Raw genomic sequence first — 27,750 nt, forward strand, 5'->3', positions numbered from 1 at the left:
TCCAGCTCGATTTGGAGAAAGCGTTCGATCGTGTACCACATGAAATCTTGTTTACACTTTTGCAACACGTCAACGTGGGAGCAGTTATCACAGAGGGTGTCGCAATGGCTTACAGGGAATGCACAACGCACCTAGTAATCAACAAATCGGTAGGAGCACCAATCGAGGTGCACCATCACTTTTTGCCTTATATATCGAACCCTTCTGCCTTAGTATAATAGACACCAGATACGTAAAAGGCTTTAAATTACAGCTAACCGAAGTGAAACTGTTGGCATACGCGGATGATGTGGCGGTTTTCTGCGTTGACAATGAGAGCATCTTGAAAACGGTGGAAATTGTTAAGCGTTTCTGTGATGCCAGCGGCAGCGCTGTTAACTGGGGCAAGTGCCTTGGATTCTGGCACGGTTCTTGGGCGACGAAACCAGGCACTTTCGCCAACATGCAATGGGCTGATACACCAGCGAGGTACCTAGGTGCTCCTTTAGAGTTTTACCGCGACAGTGAGCCCTACTGGCGAAGCCAAGTTGCAGAAGTGCGTGAAAGAACGGAGAAGGTTAAAGGAGGGGACTTGTCTATGTTTGCGCGCAGCACTGTGTTTTTTGTTACCAAACTGTGGTATGTGCTAAGTGTTTTGCACTGCTCACGCGCCAATGTACAAAAGTTGCACCGTGTATTGGCTATCTTTGTGTGGGGGTCGGTATGGGAGAGGACAAGCCGTACCAACCTCTTCCGGAGAGTTAGTCAAGGAGGCCTGGGCTTGTCGCATTTATTCCTGAGGCAAGTGGTCAACCGTTTTTGTTTCCTTCGAGATGTGAAGGACCCGTTTTTGCGTACTGTAGTACAGATCAGATTGAGCAGACTTTTACCGGATTTTGTGGTATCTACCGTGTGTATACCAGGAGGTGTTTTTGGATTCCTGAAGGAGGTTGCGGTTTCCTGTAACTTCCTCAGCGCACGATTTTCCTACCAATATCTTGCAAAAGTAAAACGCATACAGCTATACAAGGACCTTACAGACCTGGTTTTTCCTGTGCCACTGTATCGAACAATGTACAGCACCCATCCAGGCAGCGATGTTTTAAAGCGTGTGAAGCGAATGTATGTAGCTCCGGGAGCCAAGTCCTTTTTCTTCAGGCTGCACACCGGAACGTTGGAGGTAAGAATTTTGGTGGCAGAGAAAGGATTGTATGTTCCATGGGGTGATCATTGCTTTATATGTAGAAAGCCAGAAACTATCGAGCATGTTTTTTTGGACTGCTGGGGAGGAGTGTTCTTTTGGGACATTCTTCAAAGAACATTGAACAAAGATCTGCCCCCTGATCCCCGTGGGATTCGTTTCCTAGCAGTGGAAAATGAAGGTGTACCGTTTGACGCAGTAATGCTCATGGGATTGCACTGTATTTGGAAGGCCTGCATGGCGGCCCGACATGCTGACATCGATGCAAGGCCGGCGCAGGAGTACTTTCGTGAGTCTGTAGGCAGATTCTTGGAAACCTACAAAACTTTGAAACAAGTGCCTGAATGGGTACCGAGAATTGAGCCTCTTGTACATATGAAACGCTTTTAGCGCCTTACGTCAGCCAAGGTGTGGTTGATGGTTTTAGCCCATACCGACGCCATGCACCATTAAGTGTGTGTATACTTCTCTTGTTTTCTTGTGATGTATGTGTCTAAGCAGGCAATAAAAAAAAAGGTAGCGTGGCCGAGCGGTCGAAGGCGCTGGTTTAAGGCACCAGTCTCTTCGGGGGCGTGGGTTCGAATCCCACCGCTGCCATGGATTTTTCCTTATGCTTTTTGTGTCCCTGCCCTGTTGAGTGTCCAGCTGCGCACCCTCCTCCTCCTCCTTCTTGTAATCAGAGTGCAGAAGAGCAATTGCGTGGAGAGGAAGTTAGCAGCTGGAGTATCGGTAGCGTGGCCGAGCGGTCTAAGGCGCTGGTTTAAGGCACCAGTCTCTTCGGGGGCGTGGGTTCGAATCCCACCGCTGCCATGGATATTTCCTTATGCTTTTTGTGTCCCTGCCCTGTTGAGTGTCCAGCTGCGCACCCTCCTCCTCCTCCTTCTTGTAATCAGAGTGCAGAAGAGCAATTGCGTGGAGAGGAAGTTAGCAGCTGGAGTATCGGTAGCGTGGCCGAGATTTCTGCTTCCGGCCACGCTAGTGAACGGACGCAGGATGCAGGGCTCCGTAGGAGCGGCTTCAGCGGCCCAGCAGGGCCGCGGTAACAGGATTTTTGATACTGAAGACCCGGAATATCAAGTGTTGCTGCCTCAACTGCCGACAGGCCGTATTGTTTTAAATACGTTGTTTTTGCATGCTGATGTGCGGGCCAGGCCGTATCGCGTGGAGCACTTCCGCGATGCGCTGGCGGGCTTAGGCCTACTGCCCGATGTTATCGCCCTTGGGGCGTATCAGATGAGCCACGTTTGGGCAATCACCTTCAAGAGCGACGAAGGCGTCAAGAGGCTCGCAAGCGTCAAGAACATGAAAGTGAAGGAGCATCGCTGTATTGTGGTCGACCCAGCCAACCAGGCGGTGCAATTGAAGCTGCATTGGATGCTGTACAACATGCCTGACGACGACATACGGACAGCCCTCTCACCTTACGGAAAGGTGATTGACGTTTGCCGGGAGAAATGGCGTGTTCATGGCGTGCAAGAAAAATCATCGTCAACGCGAGTGGTGTCATTGGTTCTGCGGACGGGTCTCACCGTGGAAGACCTGCCCCACCAACTTCGTATCGCCGGTGAGCAGACCTTGGTTGTTGTCCCTGGCAGAGCACCGTTGTGCTTGAAATGCCGAAACACCGGTCATGTTCGACGTGACTGCCGCGTCCCGAAATGTACGCTTTGTCGTCGCTACGGCCATGACGAAGCGCAGTGTGAAAGGACGTACGCGTCGGTAACAGGACCGGCGCCCAAGGAAGACGTGGCGGACCTTTTCATGGACGAGGCTGACGTCGCTGAGGCCTCCCGCACGGAGAGTCGGCCGTCGGACACGGCCGTAATGCCGTCTGAGCATAGCGCTGGCCTACCGAACGCGGCTACAGTGCAACTTACTCAGCAGAAAACTGAAGAGGAAAAGCCAAGCGATGAAAATGTGAAGGAGTTGGCCACCGAACCAGCCGCTACCGAGGTGGATGCAGCAAAACACGCACCTGGAAGCGATTTGATGGACGTCGCAGAATCGGGTGTAAGCAACGCGGCGACAAAAAGGTCACGGGACTCAGCCAACAACCAGCACGAGAACCTTGGCAACGAAAGCAACGATGAACCCCCGCCGAAAGCACCGGTGGGCCGTCGGGCGCCCTTCCGTCCGAAACCGAACATTCCGCCGGACAGACGGCCGGCGGCAACACCGCCTCCGTAGGACGTGGCGCCTACTGGGGCGTCCAGGCCAGCGTCGTCAAAAGATGGACGCCTTTTCAGAAGTAGCCGCTGCGTACACCGCAAAGGTACGCGTGGTAATTGTGCTGCCAATTGCTTACTTGTTGCAAAGCGCTAATATCAGTAGTTACCCAGAGATACTGTGCGAACGGTGTGCTCTATAAGATAAATGGCTCTGAGACTAGAGACAGCATTAAGAGTTGCCACCTTGAATGCTCGTGGCCTTGGAGCACGTAGGCGACAGTATCAACTTAGTCGCCTCTGTATGGAGAAGGAACTCGATGTCATCGCGATACAAGAAACTAAGGTCGAGACTCAAGAGCAGACCGATCGCATGGTGATGCCTTTTACCGCGCATTATAATGTGTGTGTATGCCATGCTAATGGCATGTCAGGCGGGTGCGCACTGATGATACGGAAGAGTGCTGGCATTATTGAAGAGAGTATGACTGTTTGCCAAACTGGCCGCATGCTTATTGTAGATCTTTCTTTTTCTGAATCCTTGTGGCGGATCATATGCGTTTATGCTCCTAGCAATGTGAATTACCGAATGATATTTTTTGAGTACATTGAGCAGTACTTAAAGTGTAATCGCTTTGTCATATTTCTCGGTGATTTTAACTGTGTGTGTTTTGCGGAGGATCGATTCAGAGGTGCACATGTTCGTGACAAAAGTGCTCTCCTTTTGAGCTCACTAATTGAGGAGCACAACCTAGAAGATGTGGGCCGAGTCTTCACTGGCGGTATGCTTCCGCAGTACACACACAATCAGAGAGAGAGCCGAGCAAGGTTGGACAGAGTGTATATTTCACTAGACTTGATGCCCCTATGTAACAGTTACAGTGTCACACCACTATCATTCACAGATCATAGCTTGGTGAGCTTCGCACTCGGGAAAAAAACTAAGACGACACGATTTAACTGGGACATGTGGAAATTCAATGAAAAGCTTCTTGATGATGAACTGTTCTCAAGCAGAGTTAAGGGAAAATTAACAGAGATGCTGACAATGAAGCATGAAAACTTTCGGACTGCATGGGAGGAATTTAAGAGCCAAGTTAAGCTCATTGCAATCGAAAGAGGAAGCAGCCGGAAGCACGAAGAACTGCAGAAGCAAAAAGAGCTGCAAAGGGAACTGGAATTTCTTTTAAACGTACAAAACTTTGACCACGATCAATTGGCTGAGAACGTGAAGAAAGTTGTAGCGCCCGGCGGCACTGGCGCTGAGATCGGCGTTCCCGCGCTAGAGGAAAATAAAGATGAACAGCGCGTGCTGGGCGCGCACGCCCGGCACGGGCAGTCCGGAACTAGAAGCCTGCCACGCTGGTCGTCTCTGTCTGGTGCTCCGCTGCGACCCCGCTAATACCTCAACAGTGGTGACCCGGACGTGATTCGAACACGCAACCTTCTGATTCGCAACCGCCAGCCTCTGGCCCTGCACCGGCCTCGCTCGCGCCCACGCAGCCTTCATCAGAACCCGGCCCGCCTCAGCAGCCCCTCGCCGCATCGCCGCCACTCCCGTCCAGCGTCTCCAGCCCGGCTGTCTCTCTCGACGCCACACCAGGCGGGATCCGCACGAGCTTCGCCTCGCGTCCTTCTCCCACTACTATCGTACCCGCGTCTCTGGCCCTGCCTCTTTGCGCTTCAGTGGCGTTGTCGCCAGAGCCTCCTGCAGCCAAAGACGACTCTGCGGCAGCAGCCGTGCCGAGGCTTCCGGCATCTCCATCTACCTCGTCACTACCGGCAACAGCTCTGAAGGCCTTTTCTGTGAGGTTGAAGCCGTCGCCCGCTGATGCTAAAGAGCCCTCGACAACGACCAAGCCTGCTTGTCACACTCCCAGCCCCTCAGAAGGTCCGCAGAGCACTACTCGTCATCAGGAGCAGGATGAGAAAGCCAACCCGATGACAGCAGTAACAAGCACGGCGATCGCCTCCAGCCCCACTTTGCCTGAAACAGTTCCTGACCCAGTGTCAGCGCTTGCTCTCAAGCCCGACCATGCCCACACGCGCATCAGCACTGGCCAGTCGCTCCGGACGGCCACTCCCGCTTTACCCCAGCAGCTGGAATTGAATCCAGCAACTTCCTCCGTCATCACCACAGCTGTCACCGTTGTCTCGTCGGTCACACCTGTGCCAACCCTAGTGGCCGGACCGCACTGCTCGCGCCCTACATCAGGGGCACCTGAGCCATGTAAGCCAGCCATTTCCACCTATTTGGACGACTTGAAGCTGGCGCTACAGCAGCGACACGACACCACGCTAAAGACCACATCTGTCCACGGAGCCGTTTCGACCGCTCCCTTGCTTGTGACGGCGTACTCTGCGTGCCAGCTTCCCGCCGACATCACCTGCAACGGTCCAGCACCAATGCCACTTGTGCCAGCGGGCAGCACTCCAGTCGGTGCCGGCCCAATCATGGCCTCTCCTGCCCCGATGTCCATTGTCAGCTGGACACCCTGCATCATTCGCCCATTGCGCAGCAGCCAGGCTCGTCCACCTGAGCCCGCGCACTCCACCCGACAGCTCTTCCCGGCTCCTGACATGAATTTACTGGACACTTCTACTCTCTTTTCTTTTACCGAGCGCACATTCCGACGTTCCGTCTAGGCGGGGGGCCCTGTAGCGCCCGGCGGCACTGGCGCTGAGATCGGCGTTCCCGCGCTAGAGGAAAATAAAGATGAACAGCGCGTGCTGGGCGCGCACGCCCGGCAAGGGCAGTCCGGAACTAGAAGCCTGCCACGCTGGTCGTCTCTGTCTGGTGCTCCGCTGCGACCCGGCTAATACCTCAACAAAGTGAGACATGAACTAGAAGTTATCGATACAGAGCGATACAAGGCTGCAGTCATACGTTCTCGTAGTGAAAGGTTATGGATGGGTGAGGTGCCAAACAAGCGCGCAATGAGCGATGAAAAACGGCAGGCGTCAAGAAACGAGATCAAGCAGATACGTTTCCAAAATGAAGTGACGTCAGATCCCGCGGTGATCGAGAATGCTTTTGTTGACCATTATCGCGATGTGTTCGGCAATGTCACACGCCTCGAGCCAGGCTTCGACAGCGATTTCATGATCGGAATGCCAAGACTGGATGACGATGTTAAGGACAGCCTAGAAATGCCAATAAGTGTGAGCGAGATCAAAACAGCGATAGAGAAGCTGCCGTCGGGCAAATCGCCAGGGCCGGACGGCCTAGGCGCAGCTTTTTACAAAGCTTTCAGTGAAGAATTGGCGTGCATTTTGCATAAACTTCTGTCAGAAGCATATGAATTTAAAAAAGTCCCTCCTTCATTCCGGACATCACACACAGTGCTGATTCCAAAAACCGATGATCCGGAAAAGCTCCTTCTTGTAGGCTCATATAGACCGATATCTCTCACCAATACAGACTACAAAATTTTTATGAAAGTCTTAGCTGGACGATTACAAGTGGTAATTAAAGAGCTAGTAGGGCCACATCAGACGTGCGGCATTAGAGAGCGCACAATTTCAACGAACACCCACATCGCAAGAAGTGTACTAGAATGTTGTGATGCCCTTGAGGGTCGAGTGGCCATGTTACAGCTTGACCTTGCGAAGGCCTTTGACCGGGTCACGCATGAGGTGCTTTTCAGTATACTACAGCACTGTAATGTTGGGAGCATAATTTTAGACGGTGTCAAAATGGCTTATGAAGAATGTTCAATGCAGATTATCATCAACAAGTGCCTTAGTTCAAGGGTGCTAGTCCGCTCCTCTGTGAGGGAAGGATGTCCCTTGTCTCCTCTCCTTTTTGCCATATACCTCGAACCTTTCTGTAGGGCAGTCATCCTTGATGCAAACATACGTGGTTTTAGGCTGCACGCCGCTGAAGTTAAAATGCTGGCTTATGCAGATGATGTTGCAGTCTTCTGCGAGGACAGAGAAAGCGTGCTAGAGGCTGTGCGCATTGCCAGAAATTTCTGTTGCTATACTGGGGCCCAGATTAACTTTGAAAAAAGTGTGGGAATATGGCATGGGAGCTGGAATACGACACCCGCCAATTTCGCGGGTATAGAGTGGACTTCAGTGCCTGCACGGTATCTCGGGGTGCCCCTTCAGCACTATAGGGACTCGACGCAGTTCTGGAGTGAACAAACAGAAGAGTTGAGGGAAAAACCAAAAGGATGGCAGGGTCGCGGATTATCGGTGTTCGCGCGTGCGGCAGCGTGCAATGTTTTTTTGATTGCCAAAGTGTGGTATATGATGCAAGTGTTGTTCATGCCTCGTATAAATGTGCAAAAGATGCACCGAGTGTTTGCCGTCTTTATCTGGAACTCCACTTGGGAGCGGACCAGCCGTACAAACCTTTTTCGCAAAGTTCGCGATGGTGGACTAGGGCTCTCACACTAGTTTATACGACAGATCGTATCGCGATTCTTCTTCCTGCGAGATGAAAGTAACGATTTTCTCCGTACAGTCATCCAGGCGAGATTGGCGAAAACACTGCCTGAGTTTGTTGTTTCCACATCCAATGTTGCTAGTATAAGAGTGACCGGCTACTACCGAGAAGTAGTTGCTTTCTTTAGAATACTTTGTGCACGTTTTTCTTTGGAGCGTTTGTCCTCAGTGACAAAGAAACAACTGTACGCGGACATAGTTGACAGCATGCTGCCCACCCCATTGTATAGGACGGTGTACTCTGGAGGCTCAGGTAAAGATGTACTGAAGCGAGTCAGAAGGATGCCTTTAAGACCGGCGGCCAAAACGTTTTTCTTCCAGTTACACACAAACACACTCCCTGTTATAGTATGGCTGGAACAGAAAGGAATATTCGTGCCTTGGACAACCGATTGCTTACTGTGTGCTTACTGCTTTTATTATCATGTCATTGTATTTTTGTGTTTCGTTTTTCCGGCCAAGTCGGTAATAAAGAAAAAAAAGGTAGCGTGGCCGAGCGGTCTAAGGCGCTGGTTTAAGGCACCAGTCTCTTCGGGGGCGTGGGTTCGAATCCAACCGCTGCCATGATTTTTTCCTTATGCTTTTCGTTTCCCTGCCCTGTTGAGTGGCCAGCTGCGCACCCTCCTCCTCCTCCTCCTTTTTGTAATCCGAGTGCAGAAGAGCAATTGCGTGGAGAGGAAGTTAGCACCTGGAGTATCGGTAGCGTGGCCGAGCGGTCTCATTCTACTTCCGGCCACCGAGCGTGACGGACGCAGGATCATGAGCTCCAGCGGAGCGGCGATAGCGGCCCTTTCCAGCCGCGGAAACAGGCTCGAGGACAACGAAGATAGCGACTATCAGATTATTCTGCCAACTTTGCCCACCGGACGCGTTGTTTTTAACACGCTTTTTTTGCACGGAGATGTGCGGGTTAGGCCATACAGGGTCGAGGATTTCCGTGACGCCCTCGCCAACGTTGGTGCGCTCCCCGACGTTTTGGCGTTGGGAGCGTATCAGATCAACCATGTGTGGGCTGTCACCTTAACCAGCACAGAAGAAGAACCAGCACAGAAGAACAAAGAAGCTGCCGGCGTTCAAGGAACTGGAAGTTAAAGGACGCCGCTGCCTCATCATCGATCCCGAAGACCAACAAGTGAAGCTGCGACTCCACTGGATGTTGCACGGCGTTGCAGATGATGACATCCGGACGGCCTTTGCGGCTTTTGGGAACGTGACCGAAGTGACCCGGGAGAGGTGGCGAGTTCAAGGCGTCAAGGAGAAGGGGTCCACCACGAGGACGGTGCTCCTGAAATTGAAGCCGGGCATCAAGGTAGATGACTTACCGCACCAGCTGCGAGTCGCCGGGGAATTAGCCCTTGTCGTTGTGCCTGGGCGGGCGATGCAGTGCTTACGCTGTCGAGGCACGGGACACGTCCGCCGCGAATGTAAGGTGCCCCGGTGTTCAAAATGTAGGCGCTACGGACATGAGGAGGCTGACTGTGTGCTCACGTACGCTTCGGCCGCGGGACCTGGAACGAGGGAGCGGTCGGCGGAGCTCACTATGGACGTAGTCGAGGCAGAGGAGGCGGCAAAGGGAACCGGAGAAGAGCGTACGCAGGTACGGGAGACAGACTCGTCGGGAGACTCCGCTCGAGACATCAAAGCTGCCAGCGATGCGGGGAGGAGTGACGCTGCACCTGACCTCCCTAGGTCAGACGAAGAGACGCCACCTCAGCCGGCAGACGACATGGAGCAGGATAACGGTGAGGAGCACCCGGACACCAGCGGTACTCGTTCGCCAAGCGTCACAGCCCCAGCCAAGCGACCCCACACACAGACCGACCTCGAAGGTGACAAGGCAACAGCCCCCGGTGTCGACGAGCCGCCAGCAAAAACAGTCCAACCCCGGCGGTCCACACTACGTCCGCGGCCAAACCTTTCTTCGGAGAGGCGTGCAGCGGACAAAGCGCCCCCGCTGCCGGTTCAGCCGCTCGCACCAGACAGAGGCGGTTCCAACGACGGCGTCTAGCCGCGCGCTAGACGAGGAAGGTAAGCACCACGCTTTCGGTCTATTCACCCTTTATGGAAATGGCGCCTGAAACCCCTTTGAGTGTAGCCACGTTAAATGTCAGGGGACTGGCAGCCAAAAAGAAGCAGAGCCAAGTACACCGCCTGCTAAGTGACCATGATATCGACGTGCTTGCCGTACAAGAAACAAAGGTTGATGGGGAGGAAGAGACCGGAAGCATGGTGCAACGTTTCACGGCTAGATTTTACGCCATTGTGAGCCACGCGGTAGGGACATCGGCTGGGTGTGTATTGCTTGTCAAAAAGCTGCCCGGACTGATTGTACAGGCTCACTACTCATGTCTGTCAGGACGGTGTGTTGTAGCCGATTTTGCATATTCCAATGCTGAGTGGCGCATTATTTGTGTGTATGCACCTAACATTGTTGAGGAAAGAGCAGTGTTTTTTGAGAATGTTATGCAGCAGTTAAGTACGGAGAGGCAGGTTGTAATGCTGGGCGATTTCAACTGTGTACTGAATGCTCGGGACAAAACAAGCACACGCGGCTTCAGAGACAAGAGTACTGATGTGTTGTGCCAGTTAACAAGCGAGTGGAATATGGAAGATGTGGCTGAGTACCTGGGGGGAGCGCGTGCCGTGCAGTACACGCACTTCCAAGGTTCGAGCCACGCGCGCCTTGACAGAATTTACGTGTCGCTGGATTTGATTCCCGTATGTAATGAATACCAAGTTGTGCCCATGACATTCACGGATCACTGCTTAGTGAAATGCGTATTCGGCACCAGAAAACGAAGGAATGCATTTAGCTGGGAGTTATGGAAATTTAACAACAAATTGCTCAGCGATGAAGCCTTTAGACGGGTTGTACTGAATGAACTCATTAAAGTAAGGCCGGGCACATTGTACGAAATCTGGAAGCAATGGGAGATGTGCAAAGAACAGATTAAAATAAAGGCCATTGATAGGTCCAGTTGCCTGCGGTATCAGGAGAAAATTAAAGAAACCCAGCTAAAGGCTTTGCTGGAAAAACTACATGAGCAAGAATGTAAGGCACCCGGCAAATGGATAGAAGATATTAGGAAAATAAAAGAACAGCTTGCGTTGATGGAAGAAGACAGATACCAAGGAGCGTTAGTAAGGGCAAGGGCGGAAAGCTGGAACATGGGCGAGACGCCCTCGAAAAGAGCACTGGCATTGGAAAAGGCTCATGCAGAGAAAAATCATATTGATAAGATTGCATGGGGCGGCATGCTATCGTCAGATGACGATCATATCAGACAAGGCTTCTTCCAATATTATCAGCAGCTTTTTAACAAACAGGAGGTCGACATAAACTTGTTCAAAGAAAAGTTTCTTATGGCTATGCCACGACTAGACGAGGACACGAAGAAAAGATTAGAGATGCCAATCACAGAACTCGAGGTCGAAAAAGCAATCGATAGTTTAAATATGGGAAAGTCGCCTGGGCCAGACGGCTTAAGTGCAGCTTTCTATAAGGGGTTCAAGAACGAAATAGCGCCAATATTGACTGCGTTGTTCCAAGAAGCCTACGAAATAAACAGATTGCCGCTGTCATACGGGTTATCTCACACTATTCTAATTCCCAAGACAAATAACGAGGAAAAGCTCCAGCAGGTCACAGCTTACAGGCCAATTTCCTTGACTAATGTCGATTATAAAATATTAATGAAAGTGCTAGCAAGGAGGCTGCAGTCAGTAATCCAGGATATTGTCGGCCCTCATCAAACGTGCGGGATAAAGGGGAGATCAATTATGACTAACATACACACGGCAAGATCGGTTCTGGAGTGTTGTGATCTGACTAATGAATGTGTGGCCATCCTCCAACTAGACCTCGAAAAAGCATACGACTGTGTCGCCCACGAAATTTTGCTCAGTATTCTGGACCACGCGAATGTAGGTTCCGTAATTCGAGAGGGTGTGGCCATGGCGTACCGCGGCTGCACTACGAGATTAATTATAAACAAGAGTCTGGGGGCCCCCATTCGGGTGCAACGTTCGGTACGCCAGGGCTGCCCCCTCAGTCCCCTTTTGTTTGCCATTTACATAGAGACACTATGTTTGAGCATTATTAAGAACGAGGCTGTTCAAGGTTTTAGGTTGCAGGCAGCTGAAGTCAAGTTGCTAGCGTACGCGGATGACCTAGCGGTGTTTGCTGTGAATCAGCAGAGCATACGGGAGGCTGTTGTGTCAGTTGACAGTTTCCGGAAGGCAACCGGAAGTAAAGTGAACTGGGCAAAGTGCCAGGGACTTTGGCATGGGGGTTGGCCATCAACCCCAGATCTTTTTGCAAATGTGACTTGGGTAACTATCCCCCCAAAATACCTAGGAGTGCCACTAAACTGCTACCGGGACAGTGATGCATATTGGAAAGAACAAGTGAACGAACTACGGGAAAAATCAGATAGATGGAAGGGGGCACATTTGTCAATCTTTGCGAGAGCGACGGTGTGTAATTTGTTCTTATTAAGCAAACTGTGGTACGTCATGCAAGTGTTGCACTGTTCCCGGGCAAATGTACAGAAGATACATCGCATTTTAGCTGTTTTTGTTTGGTCATCGACCTGGGAACGGTGCCGACGGACGAATTTGTTTAGACGTGTGAAAGATGGTGGCCTAGGGCTAGGACATCTGTTCCTGCGCCAGCTTGTAAACAGGTTTTTCTTTTTTCGAGATGTGCGTGACCCTTTTTTGAGAACTATGTGTCAACTAAGGTTGACCGGTGTTTTGCCTGATTTTGTTGTGGGAACAAATTATTTTTCCGCAAGAACTTTCGGTTACTTCAGAGAAGTTGCTGATAGCGTTAAATTTCTTGTTGTGCGTTTTTCGAGAGAATATTTAAGTGACGTGAAGCGGAAAAAGCTATACGCAGATCTGTGTGATGTTGTTTTTCCAGTGCCAATGTACAGAGCTTTGTACGATGGAGGCCACGGAGGGGATGTTCTGAAAAGAGTAAAAAGAATGCAAGTACAGCCAGGAACCAAAACTTTCTTCTTCAAGCTACATACAGAAACACTATCAGTTAAAAGGTTTTTAGAGGGAAGGGGTTTATTCCTACCGTGGGGTTCGCATTGCCTAATCTGCAAGTGTCCCGAAACAATAGACCATGTGTTTCTTCACTGTTGGGAGGGGGTGTTTTTTTGGGACGTTTTGCAACGAACAATTAAAAAAGAGCTCCCGCTTCATCCCTACGGTATCAGATATTTGGCAATTGAAAACCAGGACGGGTTCCCGTTTGATCAGGTAATGCTCTGGGGCCTCCATAGTATATGGCGCTCCAGAATGGCGGGGTATTACTGCGATTCTGACGCGAGACCAGCCCGTATGTATTTTCGGGAAAATGTACGTAGATTTGTTGAAGTGATGAAACTGCAAGCTTGTGTACCCGATTGGCTACCCAGGATGGAAAATTTGACTCTGTTGAGAGAATTTTAAACTTGACATGGCCTGCCAGGAAGATCTGGCAGGTTGCTGGTTTTCAAAGTTTGGTTTATGTAATTTTTTCTGTTGTTTTCTCGAAGGCAATAAAGAAAAAAAAAAAAAAAAAGGTAGCGTGGCCGAGCGGTCTAAGGCGCTGGTTTAAGGCACCAGTCTCTTCGGGGGGGTGGGTTCGAATCCCACCGCTGCCATTATTTTTTCCTTATGCTTTTTGTGTCCCTGCCCTGTTTAGTGGCCAGCTGCGCACCCTCCTCCTCCTCCTTCTTGTAATCCGAGTGCAGAAGAGCAATTGCGTGGAGAGGAAGTTAGCAGGTGGAGTATCGGTAGCGTGGCCGAACGGTCTGGGGATTCCACTTCCGGCCGCCGAGCGTGACGGACATGCAATGACTAGCTCCGTTGGAGCGGCTACAGCGGCCATGTCTGGCCGCGGAAACAGGAATTTTGGCTCGGACAGTGAGTACCAGCTTGTACTGCCTAGTTTGCCTACAGGGCGTTTTGTTTTGAACAGTTTTCCTGCACGGGGACATCAGTGCTCGCCCCTACAGGGTTGAAGATTTTGAAGATGCGCTCGCTCCACTGTCGCTCCTGCCGGAAGTTATCGCCCTGGGGGCGTATCGCATGAGTCATGTGTGGGCCGTAAGCTTCAAGGACGCCGACGCTGCGAAGAAGATTATCAACATCGGTGAGCTCAAAGTGAAAGGTGCCCGATGTCTTGTGATAGATCCTGCAAACAGGGACGTCCGAATGAAGCTACATTGGCTTTTACACAGCGTACCGGACGAAGACGTGCGGCTTGCCCTCGCTCCGTTCGGGAAGGTGACGGACGTCACAAGGGAGCGATGGCGTGCACAAGGCGCGTCGGCCAAGGGTTCAACTACGGGGCTGGTGACCCTTAAGTTGAACGCCGGCGTCAAGATGGACGACTTGCCCCACCAGGTGAGCGTAGCCGGAGAGCTTGCGCTTGTGGTCGTGTCGGGCAGGCCTCCCCTTTGCCTGCGCTGTCGCGGCACAGGCCATATTCGGCGTGAGTGCAAAATCCCACGTTGCGGTGCTTGCCGTCGCTTCGGGCACGAGGAAAGCCATTGCGCTCGGACGTACGCCAGCGTCACCGGACCATCGACCAGTGAGGAGACGACAGAGCTGCTCATGGATGAGGCCGATGCGGAGGACGCATCGAGAGCGGCGAGAGGGCCAGTGGCGAGCGAGACCGCGTCGGCTGCTCCTCGGGCGGATCAGTTGGAAGCGCAACTTTGCCCGGTCGACACTCCGTCGCAGTGGCCTCCAGCTCCTGCACAGGTTGACGATGTCGTGACGAGAGATGCGACTGCAAAGCCTGGGGACTCTCCGGTGAGCGCCGCCTGTAATGTGGCTGAGCCCATGGACATTCCACCAACAACCAGTGTCACGGCCGGAAAGCGGGCGCATGATGACAGCGCAAGCAAGGAGCCGCAGCAGGATGCCAGTGGGGGCGATGAGCCTCCTCCTAAAACGCCAGGTATGAGGCGAGCGCCCTACAAGCCGTGGCCGAACATTCCGGCCGACTCACGGCAGGCGGGGAAACCGCCTCCGTAGTTTTGCAGTGTAGAACCCGAGCTGGGGCGTGGGTGGTTTGTGGTGCGGGCGTGATGGTAGACACCATGCGACAAGGTCTTTTTTTTTCACTCGATATGCCGATCAATCTCACGGAAGCACTGCGTGTAGCAACTCTGAATGTACGAGGCCTCGGGGCAAGAAGGCGACAATGCCAGTTGAGTCGCCTTCTTCTAGAGAACGATCTACACGTAGTAGCAATTCAGGAAACTAAGATTGAAAGTGAGGAGGCGACGGATCGAATGGTGTCTGTTTTCCGTACGCATTTCGATGTATGCGTGCGTCACTCTGTTGGCGCCTCATGTGGCTGTGTTCTCTTCATTCGGAATAACCTTGCTATCACTGTGCAGTCTTTGTTCTCCTGTGAAAGCGGCCGACTTCTTGTCGTTGATTTTGTGCATTGCGGCCAGAATTTCAGGGTTATTTGTGCGTATGTGCCAAATGTAGAGACCGACCGGAAAATGTTTTTTGAGCGCTTCCAGACATATTTAAACTGTGACAGGGTGCTGGTATTAGCGGGCGATTTCAATTGTTTGTCATGCCTCAGATCGTGCAAATGGTGCTTCGGTGCGAGACAAAAGCGTGGATGTCTTGAAAAAAATGGTCTACGACCACTATTTAGAGGATATTGGGAATGTATTCTTATATGATACCCGTCCGCAGTATACTCATTTTCAAGGAAATAGCCATGCACGGCTAGACAGACTGTATGTGTCAGCAGAGCTGGTACCTCTATGTACAATGTACGAAGTAAAACCTGTGCCCTTTAGTGACCATTCCCTAGTAATAGCAACTTTTGGAAATAAACAAGAGAAAACTCGTTTCAACTGGCACTTGTGGAAATTTAATTCTAAATTATTGGAAGACGAAGGATTTAATAATGGAGTAACGCAAGAGCTAAAGAAGCTACTTACAGCGCAACGGATAAACTATGCTACTGAATGGGAAGAGTTTAAGCAGCTTGTCAAAATAAGAGCGATTGAAAAATCTAGCACCTTGAGGTACGCAGAGAAACAAACCGAAACACAGCTTCGCGATCAGCTTGAATTTCTGATCTGTATAGAAAGCGCTGAACCAGGAACATGTTTGAATGAAATAAGGGATGTAAAAACACAGCTTGAAAGAATAGACGCTGATAAGTACAGAGCGGCAGTTATTCGTGCACGGTCCGAGAAGCTGTGGGCAGCGGAAACGCCAACAAAGCGTGCTATGTCTGATGAGAAACGATACGCATGTCGGAAGGAAATACGACAAATAAGCACCGGCGCAGATATTTCGGCAGACAGCAGTGTTATCAAGCGCGTAATCTGTGACCACTTCAAAGACGTACTGGGTCATTCGCGAAAAGCTGAAGAAAACTTTTACAGTGAATTTCTACCGTTGATGCCGAAACTTGACGAAGAAGTGAAAACACGTCTTGAGCAACCGATTTCTGTGAGCGAAATAGAGCACGCGATAGACACATTACCAATTGAGGCCGATTCACACGACGGACCGTTCGCCCGCGGCCCGCGCACTACGTGTGCATACGTCAGCACTTTGAGGGGCGCGCTGTCGGCCGCCATCCATCCATGCATCCAGCGCGCCTCTCAAAGTGCTGACGTATGCACACGTAGTGCGCGGGCCGCGGGCGAACGGTCCGTCGTGTGAATCGGCCTTCTTGGGGCTGCTTTCTACAAAGCATTTAGAGCTATGATAGCTCCTGTCCTGCTGAAAGTATTTGCCGAGTGTTACGAAGCAAAACGTGTTCCCATGTCCTTCACAACTTCACACATTGTGCTCATACCAAAAACTGATGATCCGGAAAAACGCCTGTTGGTGAGCTCTTATCGTCCGATAAGCTTCACCAACGTTGACTACAAAATATTCATGAAGGTGCTTGCAAAAAGATTGCAGGGAGTCATAACCATGCTGGTAGGTGAACATCAGACATGTGGCATGAAGGGGCGAAGCATCGCCACTAACATACACGTAGCGCGATCCGTGCTAGAATGCTGCGACTCTTGACGACCAAGTGGCGATGATGCAGCTGGATCTGGCAAAAGCCTTTGATCGTGTTTCCCATGAAGTACTCTTGGCCATATTAGATTACTCGAATGTGGGCGAGATAATAACAGAGGGCGTGAAAATGGCCTACGCAAATTGTACAACTCGAATTATTGTCAACGGAGACCTCACAGACAGCCTGCAAGTGCGGTCTTCTGTGAGGCAGGGTTGTCCTTTGTCACCCTTGCTATTTGCGGCCTACCTTGAGCCACTTTGCCTGGCTATTCAGAATAACGACCGCATAATGGGCTTCAGGCTGCAGTCAGTGGAAGTGAAAATCTTGGCATATGCCGATGACATTGCAATTTTCTGTTCAAATAGAGAGAGTGTTTGTGAAGCCACAGATGTAGTACACAAATTCTGTAGATCCACTCGGGCTCAGATCAACTGGGAAAAAGCTACGGGTACTGGCATGGCAGTTGGGAAGTCACGCCCGACTACTATTCTCGAATGCGCTGGTCTACCATTCCAACAGTATATCTAGGAGTACCACTTGATTGTCACCGAGAGCCTGATCGGTACTGGAATGAGCAAGCAGCGAAAGTCAAGGAAAAAACCGATGCTTGGCAAGGACGACAATTGTCCATGTTCTCACGTGCCACTGTTTGTAATATTTTCCTTGCCGCAAAGATATGGTATGTGATGAGTGTGCTGAGCGCAGCGCGGGTCAACATTCAAAAAATCCATCGTGTTTTTGCCGTTTTTATTTGGTCTTCGACTTGGGAGAGGACCAGTCGAACAAATTTGTTTTTGTCCGTGAAGAAAGGTGGGCTTGGACTTGCACATTTATTTTTGAGAGAAGTGGTCTCGTGTTTTATGTACCTCCGAGATCAAAACGATATGTTCCTACGCACCGTAGTGCAAACTCGGCTAGGTCGATTTCTTCCAGTTTCTTGTGTGTTCGTGCCAAAGCATGGGTGGGGCCGTGAGAGGGTATCTGCGAGAGGTCGTACTCGCGTATAGGATGTTGCATGTGCGATTTTCTATTGAATATTTGTGTGGCGTAGGGAGAAAAAAATTGTATAAGGATTTAGTGCACATAATGCTACCTGTACCGATGTACCGTTTCCCACATCGTGGAGGCCCAGGAGCAGATGTTCTTAAGAGAGTAAAGAAGATGCCAGTATCGCCATCAGTCAAATCATTTTTCTTTAAACTTCACACTAACACATTATCAGTCGAAACATGGATGCAAGATAAAGGCATCTTCATTCCCTGGTCAACTAACTGTTTTCTATGCAAAAGAGCTGAAACCATAGAACACATTTTTTGGACTGTTGGGACCCCATCTTCTTCTGGGATGTTCTTCAAAGGACTTTAAAAAAAGACACCCTTAGATTCCTTTGGCATAAGATTTTTCCCGTTCCACGACGCAGATGGCATTCCATTGGATGCGATTATGCTCCTGGGCCTGCACAGCTTGTGGAAAACAAGAATGCAGTTCAACCATGCTGATGTAGAAGTTCGTTCTGTACGGGAACACTTCATTCAAAGTGTTGTACGTTTCAGAGAAGTGTATCGAGGACTACCTGAACCGCCAGAATGGGTTGATGTGCATGACGTTTTGACGCAACTGAAAATATTTTAACATGCCGTGTCAGCCAAAGCCTGGTTGACACGTTTTATCAATTGTATATTGTTGTGAATGTCGAAGCCGGCAATAAAGAAAAAAGTGGCCGAGCGGTCTAAGGCGCTGGTTTAAGGCACCAGTCTCTCCGGGGGCGTGGGTTCGAGTCCCACCGCGGCCATGATTTTTTCCTTATGCTTTTTGTGCCCCTGCCCTGTTGAGTGGCTAGCTGCGCACCCTCCTCCTCCTCCTTCTTGTAATCCGAGTGCAGAAGAGCAATTGCGTGGAGAGGAAGTTAGCAGCCGGAGTATCGGTAGCGTGGCCGAGCGGTCTGTAACATATTTTTGTTTGCAAAGCTCGCGTATGTCCTTCAAGTCCTGCATTGTGCGAGGAGGAAGGTGCAAGCAATACACAGAATATTTGCAACATTCGTTTGGCGCTCTCAAGGGAGCCCATGAGGCGTGACAACTTGTTTCTTCCCTTAGAGGGTGGTGGAGTGGGTCTTGTTCACCTGTTCGTGCATCAACTTGTTTCCCGTTTTTTCTTTTTAAAATCGGCAAACCACCCGTTTCTGGTAGCTGTGCTCATTAGGCGGCTTAGTTTTCATTTGCCTTACTTATTCGCACCGTCTGTGCAGGCTCGTGAGGGGACTTTGTGGGGATTCCTCAAGGAGGTTGCTGACACTTTCAATTCCCTCACTGTGCGCTTCTCTTTAGATTACCTGTATAGCCTCTCGAGAAAACAGATGACCCAGGCTCTCACTGAGTCTTTGTTCCCTACACCATTGTATCGGCAGCCTTATCTGGGGTCTTTGGACATCAGTGTTCTAAAGCGTGTTAGGCGGATGTGCATTCAGGCAGCCGCTAAAACGTTCTTTTGCAAACTACACACAGCGACGCTGCCTGTCAAGACATTTCTTAATGACAAGGGGATGTTTGTACCCTGGAATGTGAATTGCCGTCTGTGTAACGTGCCTGAGACAATTGATCATTGCTTCATCCTGTGCCGTGATGCCATGTTCTTTTGGGACATACTACAACGAACTATTACACTATTAGATTTCTGCCTGTTGACAAAAACTCTGTTGTGCGTTATGATCTGTTTATGTTGATGGGACTATTCAGTCTTTGGAAAAGCCGTATGATGGACAGACATGCCGAGCCACCAAGATCGTCCAAATCTGTGTTTCATGAACAGTGTGCTTTGGTGAGGAGTGTATATGCTGCACGCGAAGAACCTCCAAGCTGGCTGCCGTGCCTAGATGCATGTGTGTGCCTCCCTGAATTTTGATGTTTTGATGGGGATGCAGTGTTGAGTCAGGGCAATGGCGGGCTCCTATTAAGCAGCCCGGCAATTTGAGACGCGATCCAGTCTGATTGAAGTTTTCCTCCTTTCTACGGATGTTCTTCCATGCAATAAAGGAAAAAAAAGTGGCCGAGCGGTCTAAGGCGCTGGTTTAAGGCACCAGTCTCTTCGGGCGCGTGGGTTCGAGTCCCACCGCGGCCATGATTTTTTCCTTATGCTTTTTGTGTCCCTGCCCTGTTGAGTGGCCAGCTGCGCACCCTCCTCCTCCTCCATCTTGTAATCCGAGTGCAGAAGAGCAATTGCGTGGAGAGGAAGTTAGCAGCCGGAGTATCGGTAGCGTGGCCGAGATTCTACTTCCAGCCACCGTGCGTGACGGACGCAGAATCATGGGCTCCCACGGAGCGGCGATAGCGGCCGTTGCCGGCCGCGGAAACAGGTTTGCCAGCGACGCTGATAAGGACTATGAGATCGTTCTGCCTACCCTGCCCACCGGACGTGTTGTTTTAAACACGGTTTTTCTGCACGGCGACGTGCGTGTGCGACCCTACAGGGTCGAAGACTTCAGAGACGCCCTCGCTAACGTGGGTGCGCTCCCCGACGTCGTGGCGTTGGGGGCGTACCAGATTAACCACGTGTGGGCTGTGACCTTCAGCAGCGCCGACGCCGCAAAGAAACTGGCCGCCATGAAGGAGCTGGAAGTCAAGGGACGCCGCTGTATCGTTTTTGACCCAGAGGACCACCAGGTCAAGCTGCGACTGCACTGGATGCTTCACGGCGTCGCCGACGAGGACATCCGTACGGCATTCGCGGCGTTCGTGACCGAGGTCACCCGGGAGCGTTGGCGCGTCGCTGGCATGAAGGAGAAGGGGTCCACCACGAGGACCGTGCTCCTAAAGATGAAGCCAGGCATTAAGGTAGACGACCTGCCCCACCAGGTTCGAGTTGCTGGCGAGTTGGCTCTCGTGGTGGTGCCCGGGCGGCCGATGCAGTGTCTGCGGTGCGGCGGCGCGGGGCACGTGCGCCGTGATTGCAAGGTGCCCAGGTGCTCGAAGTGCCGACGCTACGGTCACTCCGAGGCCGACTGCGTGCGCACCTACGCGTCGGCTACCGGGCGTGTAGCGGCGAGCGACTCCGCAGAGCTCATGGACGTTGTCGAGGCGGAGGAAGCAGCCAGCGGCATCGACGACACGGGCAAAACGGCGGGGGTTGAGCCTGCGGTTTCGACCAGCAACACCGACGCGGCTGGCGCAAAAGAGAGCGGGTCGCCCATCTGTGACCAACCTTTGACGCCTCTGGAGACGCCCAACGATAACCCGAGCCCCCCAGAGCACGTGGAAGAGGAAACAAAGGCGGCCAGCGAGAACCGCGACGAGAAGGCCGACGCCCGCGTGAACACCGGCGTGACCACCCCTGCGAAGCGTCCGCACACCGAGACCAAGGCCGACGGGGAGAAGGCAGCGGAGTCCAGCGTGGAGGAACCGCCGACAAAGACGCCCCAAGCACGACGACCCAGTCTGCGACCGCGCCCGAAGGTTCCGGATGACAGGCGTGGCGGCGGCAAGGCGCCGCCTGACCAGGTCCATGTGCTCGCGCCGGATGACACCGGCGGCGACGGCATCGTCTAGCGACATGCTAGGCGCGGGAGGTAAGCACCATGCTTTCGGTCTCTTCTTCTTAAGTTGAAATGGCTTCCGCAACTCCGTTCAAAGTCGCCACCTTAAATGTCAGAGGCCTGGCAGGCAAAAGAAAACAAAGCCAGCTGTACCGACTTATAACGGAGCAAGACATTGATATTTTAGCAGTGCAGGAAACTAAAGTCGATGGTGAGGAAGAGACCGGGAGCATGGTGCGACGTTTCACGTCTAGATATTTTGCCGTTGTCAGCCATGCGGTGGGCACATCGGCTGGTTGTGTTCTGTTTGTCAAGAAGTTGCCGGGGCTAGAGGTACACGGTCATCATTCGTGTTTGTCGGGTCGATACGCGTCGATAGATTTTTCGCTGTGCAACACTGACTGGCGCATTGTTTGTCTGTACGCTCCTAATGCGGTCGATGGCCGAGCAGCGTTTTTTGAAACTGTCGAAGAACGGCTTCGCACGGACAGGCAGCTCATTGTTATGGGCGATTACAACTGTGTCCTTAGTGCGCGCGACAAGACAAGCGTCCGAAATTTCCGAGATAAGAGCACTCAAGTGTTGTTGCGAATGATTCTGAACTGCAACCTCGAGGATGTGGCTGAGTGTCTTGAAGGAACGCGTGCTGTAAAGTACACACGATTCGAGGGCTCAAGTCACGCACGGCTAGACCGCATTTATGCATCCGCTGATACTGTACCTAAATGCAATAGTTATGGAGTTTTGCCGGTTTCATTTTCTGACCACTGTTTAGTTCAATGTTGTATAGGTATCGTTAAGAAGGGGAATGGTTTTTCGTGGGAAATGTGGAAGCTAAACGACAAGCTACTTCAGGACGAACTTTATAACCGAGCTGTAAAGGAAGAAATAGCAAAAATAGAACCAAGTAGCAACATGAGGATTTGGCAGCAGTGGGAGCTCACTAAAGAAACTTTAAAATTAAAAGCCATAGAAAGAGCCACCTGTATACGTCATGAGGAAAAAATGCAGGAAATGGAGCTAAAGGCACTGCTTCAGAAGATGACAAAACAGGAATGCCGAGCGCCTGGTAAATGGATAGAAGACATAAGAAAAACCAAACAAAAGCTAGAGCTTATCGAAGAAGAACGTTATCGGGGAGCGCTGGTGAGGGCAAGGGCAGAAGACATGGCAGCAGGGGAAGCGCCAACGAAACGAGCGCTTGGTTTAGAAAAGGCCCGTGCCAAAAGAAACCACATAAACGAAATAGAATGGAGAGGTGTTTCAAAAACGGACATCGATCACATCAAAGCAGCTTTTTCGAGCATTACCAGGCGCTCTTCGCATTGCATCCGGTAGATGTTATCACATTTAAGGAGGCGTTTCTAGCCGAGATGCCGCGTCTGGACGACGAAAGTAAAGACAGATTAGAGCAGGAGATAACTCAATTGGAAGTCGAGCAAGCAATAGACAGTTTAAACCCAGGTAAGTCGCCTGGACCGGACGGGTTCAGCGCGGCATTCTACAAAGAATTTAAACATGTTATTTCCCCGGTCTTGACGGTCATCTTTAATGAAGCCTTTAAACTAAAATCACTGCCTCCGTCCTATGGCTCGTCCCATACTGTGCTGATTCCGAAAACGGATGACATAGACAGATTACGAATGGTAACAGCATACCGACCCACAGCACTCACTAATGTCGAGTACAAAATTTACATGAAGGTTTTGGCACGAAGGCTGCAGACCGTGATTCATTTATTAGTTGGTCCGCATCAAACCTGCGGCATTAAAGGGCGGTCTATTTTCACAAATATTCACGTTGCGCGCAGTGTCTTAGAAACATGTGATGACACTAATGGTCAGGTGGCGATTCTACAGATCGATTTGGAAAAGGCTTTTGACTGCGTTGCCCATGAACTTTTGTTTTCAGTATTAGACCATGTTAATGTTGGTTCTGTTATCCGCGAGGGTGTGGCCCTGGCATACCGGAACTGCACGACGCGATTGATCGTTAACAAGAGTCTGGGGGCCCCCATTAGCGTGCAGCGTTCGGTGCGCCAGGGCTGCCCCCTCAGCCCCCTTTTATTTTGTATTTATGTGGAGACCCTTTGTTTAAAGATACTGAAAAACATGAGTATTACCGGATTCAGATTACAAGCAGCCGAAGTAAAGCTCTTGGCGTACGCTGATGACATTGCTGTGTTTGCTGTTGATAAGAGAGGTATAAGCGAGGCTGTTCAATGTGTACGCGATTTCAGCCAACCTACAGGCAGCGGGGTTAACTGGTCGAAGTGCCTCGGGCTTTGGCATGGTCGGTGGGCATCTACGCCTGAACGGTTTGCCAGCGTGCCTTGGACGACGACACCAGTTAAATACTTGGGCGTTCCGCTGGATGCCTACCGTGACAGTGCAAAGTATTGGACAAGACAGGTCAAGGAGATACGGGAGAGAGCGGATAAGTGGAAAGGAATGACCTTGTCGATTTTCGCCAGAGCCACTGTTTGCAACTTGTTCTTTATCAGCAGGCTCTGGTACGTAATGCAGGTGTTGCACTGTTCACGGCTAAGCATTCAAAAGCTACACAGAATTTTCGCCGTCTTCATCTGGTCGTCTGAATGGGAGCGCTGCAGCCGGACCAACCTGTTCCGACGGGTACAAGACGGCGGGCTGGGACTGGGCCATTTGTTTTTGAGACAGCTGGTCAATCGTTTTTTGTTTTTACGGGACATAAGAGACCCGTTTTTGCGTACCGTATGCCAAGTTAGGCTGCGGCGTCTACTTCCAGAGTACATAGTCGGAACTGCTGAGGTGTATAGTAGGGTCACCGGTTTTTACTGGGAAATTGTTGCCAGTGTAAGGTTTCTTTCCGCGCGGTTTTCAAATGACTTTCTGTCCACTGTGAAACGAAAGAAACTGTACCGTGCTTTGTGTGATGTAGTTTTCCCAGTGCCCTTGTACAGGGCCTTGTACAGTGGAGGCCCAGGCAGAGATGTCTTAAAGAGAGTTCAAAAAATGCAGGTGCCCCCGGGCACAAAAACCTTCTTTTTTTAAGCTGCACACCGGAACCTTACCGGTTAAAAAAATTTTAGAGGGAAAGGAATTATTTTTACCCTGGGGATCCCATTGTTTGATTTGCAGGCAGCCTGAAACAATAGACCATGTATTTTTACACTGTTGGGAAGGGGTTTATTTCTGGGATGTATTGCAGCGAACGCTAAAGAAAGAATTTCCACTTGACCCGTACGGCATCCGGTACTTATGTGTTGAAAATGAGGATGGGGTGCCTTTTGACTTAATAATGCTTACAGGCCTCCACTGGCGCTCTCGAATGGCGCTCGAATATGGCGCTCTCGAATATGGCGCTCTCGAATGGCAGGCTGTCATTGCGACAGAGACGCAAGACCTGCCAGAATCTACTTCCGCGAAAGCATGCACATGTTTCTGGCCATTCAGAAAGCCGCTGCGGAGCCTCCGGAGTGGCTCTCAAGACTAGAGCCGCTCTGTACTCTGCCTGAATTTTAAGTTGACGAAGCCAGGTTCATACTGGCTTACCACGAGTCGTATGTATATAGCGTTTGTTGTGTTTTGTTGATTGTTTGTATTGTTTAATTTTCTGTGCAAAAGCCAGGCAATAAAGAAACAAAAAAATAGCGTGGCCGAGCGGTCTAAGGCGCTGGTTTAAGGCACCAGTCTCTTCGGGGGCGTGGGTTCGAATCCCACCGCTGCCATGATTTTTTCCTTAAGCTTTTTGTGTCCCTGCCCTGTTGAGTGGCCAGCTGCGCACCCTCCTCCTTCTTGTAATCCGAGTGCAGAAGAGCAATTACGTGGAGAGGAAGTTAGCAGCCGGAGTATCGGTAGCGTGGCCGGGATTCGACTTCCGGCCACCGAGCGTGACGGACGTGTGCATCATGGGCTCCCAAGGAGCGGATTCAGCGGCCCAGCCGGGCCGCGGTATCAGGAGTACGATCAAAGCGAACGAGGACTACCAGCTGATTTTGCCGCATTTGCCAACAGGTTCGAGTGTTTTGCATACTGTTTTTTTGCATGGCGACGTCCAAGCCAGGCCATACCGTGTTGAAAACTTTCGTGACGCTCTTGAGCGTCTGTCATTGCTGCCGGAAGTGGTTGCCCTCGGGGCATATCAGATGAATCATGTTTGGGCCGTGACATTCTGCAATGAAGAAGGAAAAAAACAAAATGCTACAGGCGGAGGCGTTCAACGTCAAGGACCACCGCTGTGTGGTCATTGACCCATGCAACCAGGGCGTCAGGCTGAAGCTGTTCTGGTTGCTACACGGCGTGAAAGATGACGACGTGAAGGCAGCTCTGGCGGCTTTTGGAAAAGTGACCGACATAACTCGGGACAAGTGGAGAGTCAAAGGCTGCGTCGACAAGTCGTCTACTACGCGCTCAGTGACATTGAAGCTGAAGGTGGGCGTTTACAACGAGGACTTACCGCACCAGCTGCGTGTTGGAGAGGACGTCGCACTCGTCCACGTTCCTGGCAGAGCTCCGCTCTGCCTCCGGTGCCGCGGACACATACGTCGGGAGTGCCGTGTACCACGTTGCGGGCTCTGTCGTCGCTTCGGCCACGACGACGCCCAGTGCGTGCGAACATATGCTACCGTAGCTGGTCCTGGTCGTAGGGATACTACTGAGGAGCATATCATGGACGAAGTCGACGCGGTAGAGGCGACCCGTGAGAGTCGGGAAGACGCAGTACCGAAAAGCATAGCCTCAGAAAAAGCAACGCTTCCCACGAAACATGAGGCTGCCAACTCAGAAGAACCACCTGTGCCTGACACCAGAACTGAGGCGGACGCGGGAAAAGCAGATGATGCTGCGGTAGGTGCAGCAGAGACGGTTTTGGAATCGACCGACAAGAAGGACGTTGACACGGAGATGCCCGCGGCGTCAACTTTGCCAGCGAAGAGGACGCACGACGAAGCTGATGACAAGGCGACGAGCTACGACGGGACGGACCATGAGGAACCTCTTCCCAAAGCGCCTCCTGTTCGACGTGCGGCCTACAAGCCCAAGCCGAACATCCCTTCTGATCGTGGGACTTCGTCGGGTGTCCCTCCGCCTTAGCGGAGGTGCCTTGCAGGGTCTTCGTGTTGGTAACCCGGTCTTCGATCGGGTTCAGTGCTGACACCGCCGTACTTTGCTAACTGGAAGGATTTTTGATGAGGTGAGCTGCAAACCGATGTCACTTCGAGAGCGGCGAATCCCAACCATTTAGATGGCGTCTCAAATAACATCTTGCTTGCGTATTGCCACACTGAACGTGAGAGGTCTTTCTGCGCGAAGGAGGCAAAATCAGCTTAAGCGTCTCTTGTTCCAAAACGAAATCGATCTGTTGGCTATTGAAGAGACAAAAATTGAAAGCGAAGAGTTGACAGATGCGATGGCTGAAATTTACCGTGCACAGTTCAGTGTTTGCGTGTGCCATGCAAAAGGAAAGTCGGGAGGTTGTCTGATTTTAACTAGAAACTGGAAAGTGGCTGTGGAAACTGTATTTTCATGTGAAAGTGGCCGGATTGTAGCATGCGATTTTTACTTTTCTGGTGTAGAGTGGAGAGCTGTGTGTGTATATGCACCTAATAGAATTCCCGAACGAGATGCCTTTTTTCGCCGTGTTCAACCTTTCCTGCTGACAGAAAAGCATGTACTATTGCTTGGAGATTTTAACTGTGTGTGTAGACCTGAAGATAGAACAACGAACAAAACCCTGCAGGACACGAGTGCCGAGCTGCTGTTTGAGATGATTAATGCAGCAGAATTGGAAGACATTGGCATTATAATGCAAGGTTCAGAACAAGCGCAGTACACGCATTTCCAAGGCGTTAGTCACGCAAGGCTGGACAGAATTTGTTTCTTCTGAGGTTGTGCCCTTGTGTTCCCAGTACCAGACTGTGCACGTCAACTTCAGTGATCATTCTTTAGTCGTGGTCACACTTGGGGAGAGGAAAAGGACTGTCAAGTTTAGTTGGGAATTATGGAAATTTAATGACACATTGTTGGAGGATGAGGAGTTTAGCAAGAAACTAAAAGACTCAGTCAAAAGCTTGTTAGAAAAAGAGTCAGACTTTATACTAACATGGGAACAATTTAAATGCGACGTGAAAGTGGCCGCTATAGAAAGAGCATGTGTTTTAAAGCGTAAGGAAAAACAGCAAGAAAAGGAACTTCGTACCGAGCTTGATTTCATGCTCAGCATGGAAGGCGTCAAGCCGGGATTGTACAGACAAGCAATAAAAGCGACCAAAACTAAGCTTGAACTAATAGATGAAACGAAATATCGAGGTGCAGTGATAAGGGCGCGCAGCGAAAGATTTTGGCTTGGGGAGACGCCCACAAAAAGGGCGCTCAGCGACGAAAAACAG

General features: G+C 51.0%; 1 protein-coding gene, 5 non-coding genes and 1 pseudogene across 6 annotated transcripts; all 7 read left to right on the plus strand.

Moving 5' to 3' along the window:
* Window positions 1–1,695: 1,695 nt before the first annotated feature.
* TRNAL-AAG (transfer RNA leucine (anticodon AAG)) lies at window positions 1,696–1,777 on the plus strand. The gene has a single exon. It is a non-coding gene; the product is annotated as a tRNA-Leu (tRNA).
* A 131-nt stretch (window positions 1,778–1,908) lies between these two features.
* Window positions 1,909–1,990, plus strand: TRNAL-AAG (transfer RNA leucine (anticodon AAG)). The gene has a single exon. It is a non-coding gene; the product is annotated as a tRNA-Leu (tRNA).
* A 183-nt stretch (window positions 1,991–2,173) lies between these two features.
* LOC149344077 (uncharacterized) lies at window positions 2,174–3,367 on the plus strand. The gene has a single exon (XM_089547135.1). The coding sequence runs from the start codon at window positions 2,174–2,176 to the stop codon at window positions 3,365–3,367; it is 1,194 nt and encodes a 397-aa protein (XP_089403261.1).
* A 4,912-nt stretch (window positions 3,368–8,279) lies between these two features.
* On the plus strand, window positions 8,280–8,361 carry TRNAL-AAG (transfer RNA leucine (anticodon AAG)). Its single transcript has one exon. It is a non-coding gene; the product is annotated as a tRNA-Leu (tRNA).
* A 5,011-nt stretch (window positions 8,362–13,372) lies between these two features.
* On the plus strand, window positions 13,373–13,454 carry TRNAL-AAG (transfer RNA leucine (anticodon AAG)). Its single transcript has one exon. It is a non-coding gene; the product is annotated as a tRNA-Leu (tRNA).
* Window positions 13,455–13,646: 192 nt separating this feature from the next.
* LOC149344080 (uncharacterized) lies at window positions 13,647–14,835 on the plus strand (annotated as a pseudogene).
* Window positions 14,836–25,010: 10,175 nt separating this feature from the next.
* TRNAL-AAG (transfer RNA leucine (anticodon AAG)) lies at window positions 25,011–25,092 on the plus strand. The gene has a single exon. It is a non-coding gene; the product is annotated as a tRNA-Leu (tRNA).
* The last annotated feature ends 2,658 nt before the right edge of the window (window positions 25,093–27,750 follow it).

This window comes from Amblyomma mixtum, chromosome 5 (assembly GCF_055824585.1).
Source record: "Amblyomma mixtum isolate Tamu chromosome 5, ASM5582458v1, whole genome shotgun sequence".
In the NCBI taxonomy this organism is placed as follows: domain Eukaryota; kingdom Metazoa; phylum Arthropoda; class Arachnida; order Ixodida; family Ixodidae; genus Amblyomma; species Amblyomma mixtum.